The 17,838-nt window shown below is 40.2% G+C and overlaps 1 protein-coding gene across 4 annotated transcripts in view; it reads right to left on the bottom strand.

Moving 5' to 3' along the window:
* The window catches only part of ADGB (androglobin), a 281,668-nt gene that overhangs the window by 145,620 nt on the left and 118,210 nt on the right, over window positions 1-17,838 (bottom strand). For all 4 annotated transcript variants that reach the window (XM_044290689.1, XM_044290690.1, XM_044290691.1 and 1 more), the window contains exons 14-15: window positions 4,236-4,266; window positions 1,096-1,246 (exon numbers count right to left, since the gene is read on the bottom strand). In XM_044290689.1, the coding sequence (XP_044146624.1) occupies window positions 1,096-1,246; window positions 4,236-4,266 (182 nt within the window). The remainder of the gene's footprint in view (window positions 1-1,095; window positions 1,247-4,235; window positions 4,267-17,838) is intronic.

The raw sequence follows: 17,838 nt of genomic DNA, 5'->3' as shown, positions 1-17,838 counted from the left end.
ATAATTCAATATATGGATATTCTCTGACAATTACTACTTTTTATCCATTGATATTTCAGAAAAAGGAATCTATTTCAGTGGACTTTGTTGGGGGGATATATGGAATATAGACAACACTTACAACCTTATTGCACCTTTCTGAACACTTTTATACATTTTTTATTCAAAAATTTTAATGTTTATGTTTAGAATACTAGGTCGACCTGGTCATATATAATACCTGAAATTTGGAGTATTTACATGTATGGAAGCTTGCCTTTAATACATTTTACATTTAAATATATACATCTCTCCGCCTGGTTTCAGATAGCAGAGTGCCCCCTAATTTCTAATTTTTCTGAATCTAAATTACAAGTATTGCCTAATTCCCTGGTGCCTCGTATTGGTGTTTCTGATCCCCGTGGGTCAGCAGCCGACCACACCTGTTGGTTGGCATAGTGGATCCAAATCTACAACTGTTAACAAATAATAACCAATTTTACTCCATTGCCATTCTGACGTTGCTGCAGTCTTTACTGCTCTCCACTTCCTGGCCCCAACTCCACACACAGGAAATGGACTGGAATGTCTCCGCCAATTACTTGCTTGGTTTTGTTTTGTTTTTTACAAATAATCATCTCCATGGAAAACCCACACAGTCACTCACCACTTACTAGTCCAAAATGTGATTTTTATAACTCTTTGTTTAGGGTTACAACTTGCACTTCACCTTCAGCTTGCCAGACAATCATGTTCAGTTCCAGCAATAGGAGTTATAGTAGGATGTAAATAGGAACTAGTATAAGACACTTAGAAGTGAAGAGAGACCATACGAAAGGCAAAAAAGGGAGCGACATGCTCTTTAGCAGCCAGAACCGTACCAAGGGAGGAGAACAGCCTGGTTAGATGTCAGAAATGCATGATTGGAATTGTAGCTCACTACCCACATGGGCTACTGCTGAGGCCAAGCTTGGTGCATCAGGCAGGAACACATAGGGAGAAACAGTGGGACATAAAGGTAAGTATACAAGTTTAGGATGCAGTATTGGTGTTAAATTATTTCAAGTTTCCTCATCCAAACATTGGAATACTTCTTTAAAAATATTGGTGACTTACCTGAAACACCTGCCGAAGTCAGAAAACTCCATCCATGTTTGCTTTGTGACTTGCTTTGCTTCAACCAGTTCTTCTTTCTCAATAGTGTTGGGTGCTTGACCTGACCCATCTGTTATGAGACCATCACCAGCCAAAATATCATTGGAGCCATCTAGGACAGAAATACAAACATTTACAGGGTGCAACCTGCAATAGTATCAGCTTTCTTCAGCAACACTATACTGATGAGCAGGAATAAATTACTATGTGATGCACATAGTAATGTTATAGTGATATACAGTAGTATCTTCTGTTCACACTACCATAATGTCTTCCATTCATAATAAAACCATGAGAAGAGTGAGGGATAAATGGTCCCCCCAGCTAATCCTGCCAGATTCCACTGTCATAGAATGAGGTCCATCAGTTTGTTTTTTTGACTACAGTGTTTAATGACAATGATAATATGCAGAATATGCTGCATGGAATGGAAGACATAGTTGTGTGAACAAAACCTTACTTAAAGTACCGCTATAGGGGCTATTTTAAATTAGTTAATTTGAATATCGAACTTGAATGTAAATTAATGGGATTCTGATAATTACATCAATCTGCAGCATTGTATAACATTTAATAGCCTCATAATTTTTCAAAAAAGTGTGCAGAAAGGGTGGATATCATTCATTTAGACTTAAGCTCTGGTCTAATGATGCCTGATGCATACAAAATGTGCTGTGACATTAGACCCAATGGTAGTCTCATAGCATGCAGTAAAATTTAAGCCAAACATCTCATTGGCGTAATAAGGCTAGGGTCACACCATGATTTTTTTCATTCCACTGAAATGTCCTGTTGTAAAAAGAAAATAAATCAAAATAGGATAAGGCCACAGGATTACCTATCCTGTAGCTTGCTGTTACCATAGATATGCATTGTATAAAAAAACATATCTGTCGGGATCCTGGTGTTCAGCAGGACAGAAAAATGAGACAGTCTACGTTTGTTAGATGGTCTGTCCTTTGGGGGAAAAAAAACATCCTGCAGAAACATAACCATCAGAGACTGTTAATGGATCTGTCAGAAGAAACAAAATCAAAGAGACCCTTGAAAAAGATGTGACATGAACAGGCCCTATAACTGATGCATTTTGCGAGACACCTTTTGGTCTCACATGTGTCATTTTGATGCTATTTTTAAAGCAGTTTTTGAAGCCAAAGAAAGAAGTGGATCATAAAGGAAGAGGAAAAAGACAAAGTGCAAGGGGAACTGCCTATTACTCAACTTTTATGTATAATCTATTTTTGATGAAATTTTCATGTATAACAGACCAGTAGTACGTGCAAAGCAGATGATAAAAGGTACATTCTTAAAAGGTATTCCAGATGCCTCCACCAAACTCCCAGATGAAGTAGTGGGAGCGAAATATCAAGATGATAAACCTGGAATATCAACAATTGAGCTCATTCATTAACAATACTATTTCAGAAACCTTACATCCTTCTACTTTAAGTAAGTTTTATAAATTGCTTTTATGCCCTTCAGCCGTACCTTGTTGCCTATCCTATATGTACTAGCTGCTATTAAAAAGCAGTAATGAGGAAAGGGCTTTGTCCTCTCAAAAATGTGAAGAAGACCTTGGCATTACTTTCGATCTAACAGATGCCCTGAAAATTTGCATGTTTACCCATGGTATGTCCATGGCAGCACAGGTAAAAGAGAAGCATTACAACATTATCTTGCGTTGGGATTATTGTCCTGTTCGAATTCACCCTACCCTGGTAATGTTTCTGGGAAAGCATTTTTGGAATCGACACCTCTTTTTCCCAAAAGAGATTTCAAATTTTCCCCAAATTGTGTGTCTCTGTATCATTACTGGTTCTCTGACCAAGATTAAGACACTTTTTGGCTGTTGGTGTTTTTTTTTTATCCCTCTGCATTGGAAATCTGTATTGACTCCTTCTATTGGCGAGTGGCTCTCGGAGCTTCACAGCATCCTGAGGATGGAAGAACTGATAGCAGAGGCTCATGAGCATTTGTCATTGTTTTGCAATTTTAGCTATAGGGCACCTGGGCAGACTTTTGTGGACACCTCTGAATTTGCAACCTTGATTTGCGGATCCTGTTTCCCTGGTGCCTTTTAAGATCAAGGGCCCGCTACAGGCTGCAGGATTTTCTATGTTTTTTCTCTGTTTTTGGCTTAAAGAGGACCTTTCACCTCTCCTGACATGTCTGTTTAATAGCTTCATTCATTTTCCATGTAATAACAATTCTGGAGCATCTATTCTTATGACTCTATATTGTGCCATTCCTTTATTATTCCTACTAGAAGTTATGAATGAATTGCTATTAGGCTTCAGTAAGGGTCCAAAGGGGAGTAACCAGTTGGAGGTGTGTCCCTGCACAGTCTGAAAATGGCGGCACTGATTGGATAGAGTGAGTCTGTGCAGGTAACACACCTCCAACTAATTACCACCCCTCTGTACCCTTACTGCAGACTGCTAGAAATTCATAAAACAATTCTAGTAGACATAATAAAGGAATGGCACAACATAGAGCCATAAGAATAGATGTTCCAGGATTGTTATTACATTGGGAATCCATGAAGCTATTAAAACATACATGTCAGGACTGGTGAAAGGTCCTCTTTAAGGCATTCTGACCTACCTCCTACCCCTTCCACTTCCTTTCTATTCACTCTTTTTTTATTTGGGACTTATAATTTGCCATATGCTCTTTTATTCTACTTGTTTAGTTGTTGGGTTTCAAGCTGTGATTTGTTAAAGAGAACCTGTCACCTGGATTTTAGGTATTGAGCTGAGGACATGGGCTGCTAGATCGCCGCTAGCACATCCGCAATATCCATTCCCCATAGCTCTCTGTGCTTTTATTGTGTAAAAAAAACAAACGATTTTATATATATGTAAATGAGGCTACTAACGTTTCTGGAGCTCAGCTTTGCCCAGAGCACAGAGTCCTATGGGGAATGGATATTGTGGATGTGCTAGCGGCCATCTAGCAGCCCATGTCCCCCCCAGCTCTATTCCCAAAATCCAGATGACAGGTTCCCTTTAAGGTTATCAACTTAACCAAACCATAATAAAAACGTTTATTCAAGAGCACACAGCACAGCAAACCAAAATGATATATGGACGTTAATTTACCTGGTAGATTTTCTTGAAGTGAAGAGTTTACCTGCGGACATAAAATAAAAGCCATTATTTATGTAACATCTTTATGTTCAGCAAAGCAATACACAAAGTTAAAGGACAACGCAGTGATTTATTTTTCATTAACAGCATTGGTGCCCTGCTTTCTAAACCTGACAAGTGTAACATTTCCATGGAGATTATATTACCTCTCTGACAATTACTGTTTTCTCCCACGTTTCAAAAACATACTGTTGTTTAATTTTCTTCAAATGAAATTGGCCCTTCTTTTACTCGCCAAGGTGGAAACATCATGTTCCCACACAATGCCAGAGAGTTCAAGAGAAAAAGCTGTAAGGCTACATTCACACGACAATGAAAAAAAAAACTCAGTTAAAAATGAACACACTGTCCGTTTTTCATAGCCATTTGTGTATTCTTTTTCTGGCCTTCTGTCCAGTTTTAAAGGCCGTTTAGCATTGGTTTTTAATGTTTGTTAAAAAAGGATGTATTTAATTGGCTTTTTTATTTTAAGTCCCCAGGCTCTCTGCAGTGTCTTTCATGTACCCCCCACAGTGCCCCCAGTATGATTGATTCCCCCTTTGTGGCACCCAGTATAAAGAATTTCCCAATTAGTGGCCCCCAGTATTAAGAATGCACCCATCAGTGGCCCCACTATAAATAATGCCCCCACTAGTAGCCCCCAGTATAAAGAATGCCCCCATTAATGGCCCACAGTATAAAGAATGCCCCCATTAATGGCCCCCAGCATAAAAAATGCCCCTGTTAGTGGCCACAGGTATTAAGAATGCCCCTGTTAGTGACCCCCTACACACTATAAAGAATGCCCCCATTAATGGCCCCCAGTATAAATAATGCCCCTGTTAATGGCCACAGGTATTAAGAATGCCCCTATTAGTGACCACCCACACTATAAAGAATGCCCCCACTAGTAGCCACCAGTATAAAGAATGCCCCTATTAGTGGCGCCCAATATTAAGAATGTCCCCATTAGTGCTCCCCCAGTATAAAGAATGGCCCCACTAGTAGCCCCCAGTATAAAGAATGCCCCTATTAGTTGCCCCCAGTATAAAGAATGGCCCCCCATCAGTGACTCTCTTCCCCCAGCATATAAAATAAAACCTCAATCCTCACCTCACGTCACCATATTGGGAGCATAGGTACTGTTGTATCCAGTGAACAGCAACAGACTTTGTGTATGCAAGTGGATGAGGTAAGTATTTCTTTTAGTTTTAACCCCTGGAAGGCCATTTTTCAATAGGGTCCATTGGGCATTGTTTATCTGGACGAAGTACAACACTCTCTGTATATATTGCCATACATTAGCCAAGTAAATTGTAGATGAAGAAAAATGGGTTACTCCCGTTGGATGAATAAAATCGACCCTATTTATTTCTATGGGATGGCTCTGTCTGTTCAAGTGCATAGGAAGGAGCTGTCCTATAGAAGTAAATGGGGTCGCCATACTTGTAATTTACACCTGCTCACCACTGCAATTGCTGCGAGCAGGTAAACAGAGAAGAGAAGGCAGTACTGCTTTCTCTTCAAATAGCTGATTGGTGGAGGTGCCAGGAATCAGCCCCCCACCGATCTGATATTAATTACCTTTTCTGAGGATAGGTCATCAATAGCGAAAAACAGACAACCCCTTTAATATAAAAAAAAAATGAATGGTGTATTATCATGTCAGACACTTATCTTCAGGATATGTCACACATGTCTGATAGATGCAGGTCCGCACCTACACTGTATCTCTAGAACAGGAGTCCCCTGACTTTGTCTAACTGAGCTCACGGTGCTGCAATGTTTCCCTAACTCCCACAGAAATTAATGAGAATTTTGGAAACCTCATAACACAGCGAGCTACGCTGTTACCATAACATGAGACGATCAGAAAAGGTGCAGCTTGCTGAGCTATGCTGAACTCCTTTTCACTTCTATGAGCTCTTCAGTCTGAAACGGTCAGCGGGATGGAGTAGGTGGCATTGGGAAACTCTGTTGTAACATCTATCAGACATTTATGGCATGTCCTGTGGATAAGAAAGGCTATGTACACCTTTGGGGACATTTTAGTTTTTATTGTTGCATTGTACTTACCGTATTTTGAGCTAAATATAATTTTTTCAATTGGTCTTTATTAACAATATGGAACCTTTTTTGTGTACAGAGCTGATATGCTCTACTAGCAGCCTATGGATATTCCGTCATCTGGGGTGCAGAGGGACTCCTTATCTCTGCTCTCTGACCTTATAAACACTCATTAAAGCTCAATCCTGATCTTACTGATAAAAATGTGGCTTAAATAAGTGTTTATGGCCTCTCAGTACTTTACAGATGAGGGCTATTAGATGACCAAAACAAAGTGAAAGTGAAAATACCAGTCACACAGCTAGACAAACAGTTAACCCTTTGTGACAGAATGGCTCAATATTTTTAATAAAGGCCAATTGAAAATATGATTATTAGCCAAAAATGAGTAAAATGCAATCATAAACAAAAATACCTTTTAAATTGTTGCAGTTAATTTGTTTAAACAGGTTATCGACATTTATGTTTTAATAGTCGCCCTGTGACTATTTATGTGATTAAGCAATTTTACGGTGACAATGACGAAAATATTCCTACTGGCCCAGCGCTGCACTCCCCAGTGTAATTAGATTGTGGGAACTTCCTGGAATATGTGCTGTACATTTAGCACGTGATAATAGCCCAGTTACATCCAGCTATGTAGGTGGATTTGGCCAGAGCAGTTGTTCTAGAGATGTGTCTGCTGCTAGAACTCTGTGTGGCATTGACCTGGTCTCTAATCTGAGCTGCTGTTAACCTGCGATTTCTGAGGCTGGTGACTCGGATGAACTTATCCTCCGCAGCAGAGGTGACTCTTGGTCTTCCTTTCCTGGGGCGGTCCGCATGTGAGCCAGTTTCTTTGTAGCGCTTGATGGTTTTTGTGACTGCACTTGGGGACACTTTCAAAGTTTTCCCAATTTTTCGGACTGACTGACCTTCATTTCTTAAAGTAATGATGGCCACTCGTTTTTCTTTACTTAGCTGCTTTTTTCTTGCCATAATACAAATTCTAACAGTCTATTCGGTAGGACTATCAGCTGTGTATCCACCTGACTTCTCCACAACACAACTGATGGTCCCAACCCCATTTATAAGGCAAGAAATCCCACTTATTAAACCTGACAGGGCACACCTGTGAAGTGAAAACCATTTCAGGTGACTACCTCTTGAAGCATCAAGAGAATGCCAAGAGTGTGCAAAGCAGTAATCAAAGCAAAAGGTGGCTACTTTGAACAACCAAGAATATGACATATTGTCAGTTGTTTCACACTTTTTTGTTATGTATATAATTCCACATGTGTCAATTCATAGTTTTGATGCCTTCAGTGTGAATCTACAATTTTCATAGTCATGAAAATAAAGAAAACTCTTTGAATGAGAAGGTGTGTCCAAACTTTTGGTCTGTACTGTACATTGCGGGTTGTCGGACTAAGATCACATGTTGAATGCATAGGGGGAGAGCGCAGAGTTGGACTGGTAGGAATATTTTCAACATTATCACTGTTAAAGTGTTTAATCACATGAAGGGGAGGACCATTAAAAATTATTTAAAAAAAAATGAAAATAACATTAAAAAAAGTATTTTAAGGGTTTATATAAATTTAGAAGTGATGGGATTTGATACTGCTGTTAAGCAAAAACTTAATAACTAGATCTTGTCAGTACTTGTTGTCAGAAAACACTTCATTTTTACAAAACTGTAAATCATGAATTATGCCTTTAAAATTAACTGTGGATCCTAAATCAATTTTCCACAATTTAATAAAACTCGATAGCAAGCTAAAAATCCTCCCTTCTGGCTCGCCTGCTAGTGTTTCATAAGATCAGGGTTAGTTTTTCTTAATTATCAAACAAATCTCGCCTTCAGTGATGTAAAGGAAAAGAACAAGTTTGGGATACTGTCTTTTGCTCTCATGTTTAATTAATATGTGACACAATGAAGTAGCAAGAGCAGCCGTCATTTACAAAACAAAGTGTCACCACATATGACTCACAAATTCGATACGGCACTTGAGTCATCTCTAATTCCATCAGGCAGTAAGAAGCAAAGTACATACCGTATTTGCATTTGAAAAACATTAAGAATTATACCATCTTCATGTAGGGAAACACCTAACTATTATCTTGCAAGTAACGCTAAGAAAGTCTGACTCAATGACACCTCAAGGTTGTGGTGTCTGTTTCAGAAGAGAAATTATTCTGCACGTCTGAAGTCTGAGAGAAGGCTGTCTGGGCAGATTATACCTAGGATCTGAGGGGTGGCATATATTAGTGGAGACATGCATATTATTTACTGGCTGCATTGTATTCCAAATTACTTCCAATATTTGTTGATCTATTAAGGCTACTTTCACACTAGAGCTTTTACTGGATCTGTCAGGGTCCAGCAAAAATGCTTCCATTACTGATAATGCAACTGTCTGCATCTGTTATGAACGGATCTGGTTGTATTATATTTAACATTGCCAAGACGGATCCCTCATGAACTCCATTGAAAGTCAATGGGGGACAGATCAGTTTTCTATTGTGGCAGAGAAAACTGATCTGTCCCCATTGACTTGCATAGGGGGTCATGACGGATCCGGCTTGCTCAGTTTCCCAGGACTGAAAGCAAAATACAAAATGTTGTGGTTTGCTCTCCGGTATGAGAACGCAACTAAACGGAACGGAATGCATTATGGAACATTTCGTTCTGATCAGTTGAGTTTTGTCCCCTTTGACAATGAATGGGGACAAAACTGAAGCGTTTTTTTCCGGTATTGAGCCCCTAGGACGGAAATACATACCGGAAAACGTAAATGCTAGTTTGAAAGTACCCCAAGTATATAGAAGCATAATAGGCACACCTCCACCTGGGTTAATTGGACTAGACACTGTATAATAAGATATCTTAATCTCATGATCACATGTTTTGATAAAAGATGCACACAAACTGATTTTCTTTCCGTGTCCGTTCCGTGTTTTTTTTGCGGACCGAATGCAGAACTGTTCATTTCAATGGGTCCACAAAAAAAACGGAAGTTACTCCGTGTGCATTCCGTTTCTGTATGTCCGTTCCACAAAAAAATAGAACATAGTACTGTTCTATTAGGGGCCAGCTGTTCCGTTATGCGAAATACGGAATGGACACAGCCGTCATCTGTATTTTTTTGCTGATCCGTTTTTTGCGGACCGCAAAATACATAAGGTCGTGTGCATGAGCCCTTATCCACACAATTTGGAGTAAGGCTACAAGTATATGGCCGTATGTGTTTTGCTGTCTGCAAAACACGGATCCGCAAAAAATACGGATGATGTCCATTTGGCATTTGTATTGCATCTGTTTTTTTTTTGCTGATTCATTGTAACAATGCCTGTCCTTGTTCGCAAAACGGACAAGAATAGGACATGCTCTATATTTTTTTCTTCTATCTTTTGGACAACTTAATTCCCTTAGGGGGCTAGAGCCTGGGATCCTATTCACTCTTGTTCTATTGACCCCGATTGCCATTCCCCGTCATTGCAGGTGAGTGTATGCTGTATGATACAGCCGGCACCTGCTGCGTATGGAGTAGGCTCAATGCGGCAGCCCGCTCTATACAGTCCCTCAGCCACCGTAACAAATCGAATTTCTTGTCAAAGTTCGGTGAATCGACTGAATCGAATTCTTCAAAGCTTTGCTCATCATTAGTTAGTTGGTACACTGAGAGGCTGGCTATAGCGCTAGGAACAACGCTACAGCTATGCCCTGGTGCTCAATACACTTCTCCCTCCCATTTGTTTGTCTTTTTCTCGACTGCACTTTGGCTCACAAACGCTTCACCTGCACTCCAGATCTGCTGCTGCTTGCCGAGCAGTGCAGATTCACAGTGCGCAGCCAACAACAATGTCATTACACCTGGAGGTGGGGGCACTGGTGGCTTCAGGGACAATGGAGGAACATTTCTAGGTGGAATAAAGTCATTGGCGCGTGCACATTGTGAATCTGTGTTGCCTGGAAAGCAGCAGATGTAGAGCGGTAGGTGCAGAGTTTTTGAGCTACAGCGGAGGTGCAAAAAATACCATCAATCAAATGGGAGGGGGAGAGTACTGGGGCATAGCTGTAGTGAGGTTCCTAGGGCCCCCTGGTGCGCCAACTAACTCATTTGCAGAAAAATATGCAGCCTTTCAAGGTAAAAACAAAAGAAAGGTAATGGTTTAATCCAGCATGATCAACCCTACCAGACAGTATGCCTGGTTTAATAGGGCTGATCATGCTGACAGAGGCTCTTTAACAAACAGCACAGAGCACTTAAAGGGGTTGTCTCACTTCGGTAAGTGGCATTTATCATGTAAAGAAAGTTAATACAAGCCACTTACTAATGTATTGTTATTATCCATATTGCTCCCTTTGCTGGCTGGATTCATTTTTCTATCACATTATACCCTACTCGTTTCCATAGTTACAGACCACCCTGCAATCCATCAGTGGTGGTTGTGTTTGCACAATTTAGGAAAAAGCACTGGCCTATGTGACCCCCCGTGGTCCCAGCCATGTGATAGAAAAATGAATCCAGCCAGCAAAGGAGGCAATATGGATAATAACAATATATTAGTAAGTGCCTTGTATTAACTTTCTCTACGTGATAAATGCAATTTACTGAAGTGAGACAACACCCTTTAACTTTTTTAAACTGTAATTTAACCCCTTCAGAACCCTGCCATTTTTCACCTTAAGGACCAGGCCGTTTTTAGCAAATCTGACGTGTTTCAATTTATGTGAGCTGTCAATAACTTTAAAACGCTTTTACTTAGCCAAGCCATTCTGAGATTGTATTTTCATCACATATTATACTTCATGACAGTGGTAAATTTAAGTGAAAATATATCATTTTTATTTATATAAAAATACCAAATTTACAAAAAAAAATAGAACAATTAGTAAATTTCCAAATTTCAATTTCTCTACTTTTATAATAGATAGTAATACCTCCAAAAATAGTTATTACTTTACATTTCCCAAATGTCTATTTTATGTTTGGATCATTTTGAAAATTACATTTAATTTTTTTGGGACGTTAGAAGGCTTTAAAGTTTAGAAGCAAATCTTAAAGTTTTTAAGAAAATTTCCAAAACCCAATTTTTTAAGGACCAGTTTAGTTATGAAGTCACTTACATATTAGAAACCACCCATAAATCACCCCATTTTAGAAACTATACCCCTCAAGATATTCAAAACTCATTTTACAAATGTTGTTAACCCTTTAGGTGCCCCACGAGAATTAAAGGAAAATGGAAATGAAATTTTTAAATTTCACTTTTTTTTTTGCAAATTTTAAACTTTAATCTATTTTTTTTCTACACATCAAGGGTTAACAACCAAACAAACAAAATATATTACCCTGAATCTGGAGATTACAGAAACACCCCATGTGTGCTCAAAAACTGATGTAGTGGTGCACAGCAGGCTTCAGAGTGGAAGGAGCACCATATGGCTTTTGGAGAGAAGATTTACCTGGAATGGTAATTGGGAGCTAGGTCGCATATGAAGACACCCTAAGGTAGCCCTACAGTGGAAACCCCCTAAAAGTGACCCCATTCTGGAAACTACACCCCTCAAGGAATATTTCAAGGTGTGTAGTGAGCACTTTGACCTCAAAGGTGTTTCCTAGAATTAGGAAACACTTGACAGTGAAAATGAAAAATAATTTTTTTTTTCACAAAAAAGTTACTTTATACCCACATTTTTCACTTTCTCAAAGGGTAACAGGACAAAATGCACCCACATTTTGTTCCTCATTTCCCCCCCCCCGAATACGGCAACAACCCATATGTGCTCACAAACTGATGTATGGGCGCACAGCAGGGCTCTAGAGTCAAACCAGTAAAATATGGATTTTGCTGACCTGAATTGGCAGACATTGATTTTAGGTGCCATGTCGCATTTAAAAGATTCCTGAGGTCCCCAGAAATTAAAAACCCCAAGAAGTGACCCCATTTTGGAAAAAGCACCCCCATACGAACATTTTAAGTGGTGGAAAGGGCACTTTTGACCTAGCAGGTGTTTTTTTCAGAAATGAATATGTAGTGGTTGGTGAAAAGTGGATCTGGAGCTATGCGGACTAAATCAGAGATATAAGGTGGTAAAACTACAGGTTACATCATGGATGAAATTAAATTAATACTCCATGGATGAGTGGTAGATTTTAAAACACTTCTGCATGCACAGGCAAAGATTTTCATGGCAGGTTTTGCAGTGGTAAATGGTGTCTTTCCTTATCCCTCCTTTTGGAACACACCCTGCATCTTTTTTGGGTCCTTCCCTTCCTTGCTGTCTGGGGGACTTGACCTGGAAAATGTTGCCCTGGTACAACAGGGGCACCATGACTTCTTGAAGTACTGGGACCCTCCCCGGCCTGGCTTTGAAAAATTAGGGCCTTGATAACCACCTCTTGGACCACACTTTCGTTTTTGGAGTGGCACTGTAGGGCTTCAGAAGTTGATCTGAAAGATCCACCCCTCCCATGTGCCTGTTGTAGTCCAGGATACAAACTGGTTTGGGGATAGTGGTTGTGGTACCTCGTACAAGAGCAGGGGAGCTGGTGTTAGTGTAAATGGTGGTCAGTACAAGGACGTCGCTCTTGTACTTGTACTTAACCACCAACATGTTCTCATGGAGGAAAGCCCTACTTTCACCCACTCTCAGTGGTTGCCCTACCAGGGATCTAGGGAGACCTCTCTGATTTTTGTGCACTGTGCCGCAATTCACAGTACCTCTGGCAGTTAAGGACATGAATAGGGGTATGCTGGTATAATAGTTATCCACACAGAGGTGATAACCCTTATCCAGCAGTGGGTGCAGTAAGTCCCACACGATCTTCCCACTAACTCCTAGGATGGTGGGGCATTCTGATGGTTCTATCCGGGAATCTTTCGCTTCATAAATGCGGAACTTGTAGCTACTCTCACAAAGTTTGTATATCTTTATGACATACCTTGTCCGTTTGCTAGGCAGGTACTGGCGTAATCTAATCCTCCCTTTGAAATGTCAAATGTTGGGTCATTTTGGGGTGGGCACTGTGTCGTTGTACTGTAGGAATTTCCTAATGGACACAAATCGCTTCCGGGTCATGGTCTTACTGTAAATTGGAGTCTGGTAGAAAATGTCTGAACTCCAATATTGTCTAACGTTTGGCTTCTTTATAACGCCCAAAATTTCATCATCTCTGCTGCACTTACTGGGGTCCAACCTAGGGGTCTAGCGTATGCCAATGTAGGGTTCTGATCAATGAATTGTTGGGTGTATCTGTATTCCGGAGCTGCCCTCAAAAGCCGGAATTTTGGGGCTCATAATCGTCAGGAGGTGGGGTCCATATGGGCTCAGTCTGTCAGTCTGGGGGGCTGCCTCAGCTGTTGTTCTGGGGCGCCTTCTAGAGGGTCCCTCATCAGTGGATCATGATGATGATGATGATAAGAGGGTAGAGGAGTAGATGAAAGTGGCATCCTCTTCTCCCTCACTGGCAGACTCAGTACAGGAGGCAAGCATGGTGTATGCCTCTTCAGCTGAGTAAACTCGTTGGGACGGACAGGCCATTTTTATTTTATTGGGGTGTGACGTGTGAAGTGTGTAAACCTTTATTTAGTGTGAGGTGTGTGTATGCTGTGTTTTCACACGTGAAGGGGCTTGTAATAAATTTAAAATATAGAGAAAAGGAGTAGAGAAAAAAAGTAAATAAAAATTTTTTGCTGGATGCACGCACAAAGATGTTGCGTGCGTGCAAAAATCTACACTAACACTACCTAAAATCTTATTATATATATATATATATATATACATACATATACACACACACACACACAGTATATACATATAACTAACTACACGAAAAAAATAAAAAACCTGCACAGTAAACTGAGCAGACCGATCAGAAAAATGTTTCTGATCAGCGCTCAGCAGGTGCAGGACGCACGCACACAGATATTATGTGCGTACAAAAATCTACACTAACACTACCTAACTAAAATTGATTTATATATATATATATATATATATATATATATATATAAAAATAAGAAATTCCTCAGCACATCCAGGTTGTAAGAAAGTAAAAAAAGACTTTATTCACCAAGCATGCGACGTTTCAATCCTCTCAATGGGATTTTCCTCAGGCAGTGACATAGTAAGCAGTGCAATGTGCGTATTTAAACGCTTTCACATCATTAAACAATCAAATAATCAAAGTACATCCATTTAAAGAAAATACATTTAAAAATAGTGATACAAACAGTATTATCAACATCCTGATACATTCACATTGTATCCCCGAATTCAATTCAATGATGCAGTGTTAATCATTCCCATAACCAATTCGGCATATCATGTACAGCATAAAATATTTTAATTATGACAATTATCAATCCAGGTGCATATCTTCTGTGAAAATTAAATGTGCAGGTGTACCTTCAGCAGAGTGATGAGTCCGCTCATAGGAGTGTGCGATGGGGCCGATACACATGGGTCCCGGCGTCCCGGGTATACTACTGCGCATGTCGCAGGACCTTCCTAGGGGTTCCGATCACATGACCATCACAATGTGCTGATGGTTGAAGTGCGCATGTCCAAGGACCTTCCGACATGTGACCGCAGTCCGCACTAAACCCTCCGGTCACGTGATTAGATATATCACATGCTCTGGGCTAGATGATGTTGCTTGAGTGTATCACATGATCGGAACTCCATGGTAAGGCAATAGAAAAGTATGATAATATTCAGGACACGCAATGTAAATGTAAATGTGTCATGAAACATCTACATCTCGAAGATATGGCTATATCTACATCATCATTTACGTCCTAAAAGGCAATAACTCATCAAACAATAAAAAATAGACATACAGATATAGACCTAAGCATGCGGCTGATCCACTACACGTACTGTCACTGGTCCTAGTGGAGTCTTACTGTGTATCGCATGCTCACCTTCCACACATGTCAGTATCGATGGGTCAGAGGTCAATCAGAGGGGATAAAGGTGATTGTATATCGATGGAAGTACCATCATTATACAAAGAGAAATAATGAGTGTTATGCGTAAATACCGCCATTTCTCTTTTAAAGTACTGAAATCAGTATATTTCGTTACAAGATCGTCCCCTAGTCTACTCGAGGAGTTCAGTACAAGTGGCCCATGTTGTCACCATAAAGCCCCAAGCTGAGATGTCCCGCCTGTCAGATGGATACCATCCCTGGAAATCCAGCATGTCAGGTTCGGGATCATCCTCTAGATTCCGGGGATAAACCTGTACAATTCCATTATAATGTCACCAATCCCCAATGAGATCAGTGGCTCCAAAGATTCCCCCATATGTTGGATCCGAGCATGCGGATAAGACAATCAAGACATCCCAAGTGTCCAATAGCTTTATCGTGTGTGGTCATATTCATGCATAACAAGAAGTATTTAATGAGTATAGTTATTCATGTGTCCATGAAAAAAATCGTGAAAAAAAGTTTTTTGCGTTCCGTCATAATTTGGTGGACCGACCTCCCATCGCTCACTCCTAATGTGAACAGTGTTCACCACAATCCTGAGGATAATAAAAACAAGACAAAATATAAGATCACCTTGTTATATAAACAAGGGGCACTACTACTTAAAACTCAACTAAAGAACAGGCGAGCAGAATCCCAGGCGCAACCATCAGGACAATAACCAGGGTCTGTAATCCACATTTAATCCCAGTGGTTTCAATGTATTTAATCCCATTGAGAGGATTGAAACGTCGCATGCTTGGTGAATAAAGTCTTTTTTTACTTTCTTACAACCTGGATGTGCTGCGGAATTTCTTATTTTTATACGTTTGGAGGTGGATCGCCTACCCAGCCGCTGGCACTCCGCATATACCTTACAGATAGTGGTGCTGCCCACACTTTCTCTCTATCTAAATTGTATCAGTGGAGCTGTGCACACCAACGATTCACCAGATGACTTCAGATACGAATCTTCCCACTGAGGACCGGTCTACACCAGGCGTTTTTTCTTACTCCCAGGAACAGGCGAGCAGAATCCTTGGCGCACATAAAGGAGATGCAGAGTTTTTGTCCACTCCCAACATTGCAGATACGAAACGGGACTTTGAACGCATTGCTAAAAAGTTGGTGAGTCTTGATCTACATCTCACTACATTGGGTGAATACTTTAAAACCAGCAGGGTACCCCGTGGCTTACGGACACATTCACAACCAACAATGTACATGCATGAAAATGAATTCCGCATTAAGTATGAATCCATTGCAAACAAATTCTCTCTGGATCTCATACTATTAAACATGGAATTTCTGCAAAAAGATTTGGCTGAGACCACAGAAAAATATGAATCCTTAAAAGCTACATTACATTCCTTATTATCTACAGAGGAACACCAGGATTATTTGTCCAAATTACAACCTCACTTGGATAAATTGAAATCTGAAATCCAGGACACAAAACGTAGCAAGTGGCAACGCGACGCGTTGGATTACAACACTGGGAATATATATAACTGGACAATTAATCACCAACCACAACAACGTGCTCAGAAAATTGGAAAGAAAAATCCCATTAGGGATCTGACGCAAGTTCAACAAAATAACATCACCACGGAACCTTTTTTAGAGTACACAATGAACTCAATAGGAAGAAACGAACGCGGCGTGGAGGACGAAAACGTCACCGCCACCGACACAAAAACGAGGAGCAAGAAACCACTAGCCAAAAAACGCAATTAAATGATACCAACATTGTGGTAAATATCTCTTCACATGTTCTATCACAAGTACAGTTGGATGTGTTGGCCAAGGGCCTAGGCTTCTGTCCTACCAACAAGACGGATTGGCTTCAACTTGAAGCCGATTTACATCAATTCTTCCGTAGACTGAAGCTTAGGACCTGGTTTTCAACACATCCAACTGCAGACAAAATTTGTATTAATACTGAATTGAAACTGAGTGATTATAATTTGTTTAACAAAAGTGAATTCAGTCCACCTGTGTCATCCCCTGCAATTGATTTGTTCATGGATGCGGTAATGAAGGATGTGAATACGTTGAAATTGAATGAAAAGAAAAAATTCACACATCCTAATATAACACAGATTGAGTGGCACGCAATTGATGAGTTGGTCCATGACCACAGTCTCACCATCAAGTCTGCGGACAAGGGTGGTGCGATTGTGGTCATGGACACTCATCAATACATTGCAGAGGCCAACAGACAGTTGGAGGACTGTGAGGTCTATCAGAAATTAAATACGGATCCTAGATGGGACATTGAACGGAGGATACAGAGCTTGCTACAAGAGGCCAGCAATGCCGGCATCATTGATGACAAGCTTAAGATTTTCCTTTCTATTTCACATCCTATGACACCTTTTTTATACTTGTTGCCTAAAATCCACAAGAGCCTTAATAACCCTCCTGGCAGACCGATAGTGTCCGGTCGTGGATCCCTTCTGTCTAATATTTATATTTTCCTTGATAGAGTATTACGACAGTATGCATTGTCAGCTCAGTCCTACATTCAGGATACTTCAGA

The sequence above is a fragment of the Bufo gargarizans genome, chromosome 4 (assembly GCF_014858855.1).
Source record: "Bufo gargarizans isolate SCDJY-AF-19 chromosome 4, ASM1485885v1, whole genome shotgun sequence".
NCBI classification, from domain to species: domain Eukaryota; kingdom Metazoa; phylum Chordata; class Amphibia; order Anura; family Bufonidae; genus Bufo; species Bufo gargarizans.
This window is presented reverse-complemented; position numbering and strand designations above follow the sequence as displayed.